We start from the raw sequence: 4629 nt of genomic DNA, 5'->3' as shown, positions 1-4629 counted from the left end.
GGAATTGAAGTAAATCATCAAATTGATCGCTATAAACTTCAATAACCTTTGTTAATGTCTTACTTCTTTGTAAATGTGGTTTGATCTAGGGATTAGATCAAATGGAACTTGAATAAAAATAGCAACACATAAAAATAGCACAAGTTGATATATGAATGAAACTTGTAGTTTCATTTCCATGTGTTCCGGTGCACAATTTTTTTTAAGGATTCTGAAATTTGAATTTGAATTATAGTTTGGATTGTGATGTTTGAAAGTTCCAGTTTTTGTTGAATTAATCTATGTGCTAATATTATTATTGGAAATCATATGTATCATCTTGTATGCTGTAGGAGGAGAAGTGAGAGAAATGGACAAAGTCGACAAATAGGGTGGACAACGACTTGAGAGAAATGGACAAAGCCGACAAATAGGGTGGACAAGGACTAATGGACATGTGTCCTCGACAAGATATCCCTTGGAGTTGTTCTTAGGACAAATCATGTTTGCTGATCATTCTCTTCCTGCTACATACGCTAACATAGAGGTATTATACAACATGTAAAATTGCAAGTACATACGGCCAGATGCCTGACGGATCATTTTATTTCTGTTCCAAATGCTAGCACGCAGAAAATTATAGAGTACAACAGGTAATATACAACATACAAGTACATAATCTCGTAAGACAGACATATAGACTAGTTCCTTATCTTGGAACATATGTGCACAATACTACGGCAAAACATGCTTACATGCCCTACACAAAAGCATACACCAGGCCATTAAAATTTGCCATGGCAAAACCAACCAGCTGAAAACACTATTCAGACGCTATTGCGTTAACAAGTGTTCCAATTCAAGTTCAAATTCACAACGGATCTCCCAAGATGCTAGTTCTGTGATTCTTGATATTGTTCAAACGAAGCATCTATGCAGGATTACTTACTGCCAAGTACCCCATTGCCATGTGATATCTGGAAACCCCAGTGGCCAAACTGATGCTGCAGCTTGACGAGCATTACAGCTGGAATCGGCATGGAAAAGAACAGTCACCTCGCACGATGGTGCACAGTTGTTAAGCAAGGGTACAAACGGACAACCAGTAAGGATCGATGGAGGCATATGGACAAGAAGTTTCTTCAAACAGCTTCTGCAGTCATAAGCAGTCATCGAGAACACGGTGTGCCTCATCAGTTCATATGAAAACCTTGGCGACAGCTTGACTTCAGTGGTTCTTGAGAACAGCTCTGGATTCACCGCTTCGTATAGTGCAAAGCCGTTTTTAGAAGAAGGTAGCTCAAGGTCTAGTGTCGTGATTTCTCTATTGTTTACGAACACTTTCAAGAGTGAATTCAGATTCGGTGATTCTATCCGAAGATTTGTCAAACTAGCAAAGCCATCAACTTGGACAGTTGGACCAAGTTTATCTATGGTGAGTTTCAAAGTAGAAACAGATGGAGTATCTAAAATGAGGATTTCTGGTCGAACACACTTTAACTCAAGGTAAACCAAGTTGGGGGCATGGATAGCTAAAGACTCTGGAACATTCGATACTTCCCAGTGGCAAGTCTTCAGTTGAGAAAGGTGAATCTTGGGGTTCTTGAGGCCCCCAACTCCAACAAGATTGAGAGTAAGAAGGCAAGGGAAACACTTGTTCAATGTACTGAGGTTCTCGTCATCTAATAAAATGAACTCAAGTGCTAGATGAGTCAGATTTGGCATTATCTTGAGCCCATCAACAGATAGCCATGCATTTTTCAGCCTCAATTTTGAAAGATTATGACCTGCACGGACACAACTTAATCTGAGATATAGACAGTAAAATATGTATAATAAAACAGAGCACAAAGTTGATTAAGGCAGATGTGGTCCTAAAGTCCTGAACTGTGCAAGTGGCACATATATCATCATTCCTAGATGTTGAACCAAGCGCATTTGCTTAGCTAGTGGGTTTCTCAGACCATTATGAAACGCACAAGTTAAACTTCTGTGTGTTCGACTGTTCGTTCGAGTTAGAAAGGTCAATTTGCACTTATTGGTTGAAACTGCGAAGAGATGTGAATAGGTTCTAATTTTGTCGATGATATCTACTTCAGTGTCACATTAGAATCAAACAATATCCATAACTGAAAACCAACAGCTACCACGACTCAAATCCATGAGAACATGCTTAACTGGTCCCCTGCATATTGCAGAACAGGGTGTGATATCATCAAATTTCCTTATTCCTAAACTGTTTGAAAAATATTTCTAATATGTGCTTACATGCGCACTATACAAGCATAAATTATCCTGTTTCCAGTGGTCCCATTTTCTCTACCAGCAAAAATAGCTAAGAACTTCAGCCTGAAACTCAGTTTATTATTAGAGTCTCTTCTTGTTACACAAATCAATTCTAACTCAACTTCCTTATTACTCTAGAAAACACTCGTTGTTCAAACGCAAATTTAGCTTCAATTTCAGTTTTTAGCGTATGATTCAACATATACAATAGTCAATTTAGCTCAAAGTTCAGATGTAGCTGAAATATACTATTAATGTGAGAAAGAGAGATACTAACAGAAGTGGGAGATGACAGGGAGAGCCTCCGCCTTCAGCCAGCGTGGCAGCGGCGAGAAGTCAGCGATATCCACCTCTTGGAGAGTAGGACCTGCAGAAACTGGTAGCTCAAGATCTAGTGTCCTGATATTTCGACCGCTTGTAAACAGCTGCAGGAGGGAATCTAGATCAAGTGACTCAATCCGAAGATTTGTCAAACTCACAAGGCCATCAGCTTGGACAGTTGGGCCAAGCTTATCAATGGTGAGTTTCAAAGTAGACACTGATGGAATGTCTAAGATGAGGATTTCTGGGTGAACACACTTTAACTCAAGATGGACCAATTTAGGCGCGTGGATAGCTAGAGACCGCGGAATATTTGATACCTCCCAGCAGCAAGTCTTCAGTTGAGGAAGGTCAATTTTCGGGTCCTTAAGCCCTCCGACTCCAATAAGATTGAGAGTCTCAAGGCAAGGGAAACATCTATTCAGTGCGCTGAGGTCCTCGTCATCTAATCTAATGAACTCAAGTGCCAGATGAGTCAGAGTTGGCATTATCTTGAGCCCAGCAACAGATAGCCATGCATTTTTCAGCCTCAGTTTAACGAGATTATGACCTGAATGAGAAAATTTAATGTCAGATGCAAGAAGTGTTACCAAGTTAAACGGTTAAATATGTAGAATATAATAAAGTACAAAAGGGGGTATTGCGGATGTAGCTTAACCTTGCAGAAGGTATATACATCTGAATACATCAACATCTACCATACTGAAACAAGTGTATTTGCTTAGTTACTGAGATTCCCAAACCAATACCGCTGCGAACCAAAGCATATTCAGCTGGCTTGTGTTTGTTCATCGGGTTAATGAAATGGGCAAATATCACTTTTTCATTCAAATTGGGCTGCTACAGAGACGTGAATACATTCTCGCCTTGCTATTTCTACCCAGGAAAACTAGCTACGAACTTCAGCACGGAACAGAGTTTATTGATGAAACAAATTCAGTAAACAAGCCATTTCATGTCCCCCTCATCGTTCGTATCTTCTTTACAAGCCCTCATTGGCGAAACAAAAATTTAGCTCGTGATTCAGTTTTTTAGAGCAACGCACAATTTAACAGTAAATTTAGCTCAAAGTTCAATTATGACCAAAATCTACTTTCAGTAATAGAGAGAAAGAGACTGACAGAAGTTGGAGATAACTGGCAGCGCCTCCGCCTTCCGCCAGCACGACTGCGGCCAGAAGTCGGCGATGTCCACCTCCCGGAGGGCGGGACCAGCGGCAGTGGCCGCCCACGACGCCACGGACTCCCCGCAGGTGAGGTGCAGGTCGTCGCCCTCGTCGAACTCCCCTTCCTCCACCCACATGGCGTCGTCGGGGAAACCATGTCCCTCGGACGCGTCGAGCGCGAGGGACCGAAGGTACGGCCCGATGAGCGCGGCGACGTTCGCGGCGGCCGAGCGGAAGGCGTCCCCACCCCCGCCCTCGCGGCGGCGGCGTGCGCGGACGGCCGCGCTGAGGCTCACCCGCGGACAGTGGTACGAGGCGGCGAGGAGCGCGCGCGAGGCGAGGCGGCAAGCCGCGAGGTCCCCGGTGTCGGACACGCGGCCGAGGACGTCGGCGAGGATCGCCGCCGGGAGGGAGTCGAGGGGATCGCCGGCCTCTGACATGTCTGAACCTCTGAGGTAGCTTCCGTCGTGCTGGCTCCTACTGGTAGAGATACTCTGAATAGTAGAAGCTGGAAACGTCAAAGCAGCTTCAGCTTCGTGTGATTTTTTTGTGGACGATATTTTGCCAACGAGTTGGCATAGCCTCGGGACAACGGCCTGGCCCACTTTTCCTATTTCTGGACTAAGGCCCAAAGCCAAGATATATTTTTAAAAAGATAACCTAGCTTTTTCTTTCCGTATTTTCAGTTATTATATACTGAGACTTATGCAAAACCCATGCCAAATTTCAGTTAAGAAAACACGAACCACAGGAAGTTCCTGAAACAAATTTAATTTTGTAACACCACCCGAAGATCAGACACATGCATACAATTTATACTGTTTACAGCTTATAATGGTCAAAATTTCCCCAGAATCTTATTTAGGGAGTGTTTGTTT

At 43.1% G+C, this 4629-nt stretch overlaps 1 protein-coding gene across 4 annotated transcripts; it reads right to left on the bottom strand.

Annotated features, from left to right (window-relative positions):
• Positions 1–511: 511 nt before the first annotated feature.
• LOC124661470 (F-box/LRR-repeat protein At4g29420-like) lies at positions 512–4191 on the bottom strand. Of its 4 annotated transcripts, none has more exons than XM_047199328.1 (4): positions 3708–4191; positions 2907–3136; positions 2543–2690; positions 512–1766 (listed from the first exon to the last, which is right to left on the bottom strand). In XM_047199328.1, the coding sequence occupies exons 1-4, from the start codon at positions 4189–4191 to the stop codon at positions 925–927; spliced, it is 1704 nt and encodes a 567-aa protein (XP_047055284.1). In that variant the 3' UTR covers positions 512–924. The 4 variants fall into 4 exon arrangements, with proteins under 4 accessions (XP_047055284.1, XP_047055283.1, XP_047055285.1 ...); XM_047199330.1 differs by having other exon boundaries at positions 1653–1766; positions 2543–2632; XM_047199327.1 differs by having other exon boundaries at positions 2543–3136.
• Positions 4192–4629: the final 438 nt, after the last annotated feature.

Source organism: Lolium rigidum, chromosome 6, assembly GCF_022539505.1.
Source record: "Lolium rigidum isolate FL_2022 chromosome 6, APGP_CSIRO_Lrig_0.1, whole genome shotgun sequence".
NCBI classification, from domain to species: domain Eukaryota; kingdom Viridiplantae; phylum Streptophyta; class Magnoliopsida; order Poales; family Poaceae; genus Lolium; species Lolium rigidum.
This window is presented reverse-complemented; position numbering and strand designations above follow the sequence as displayed.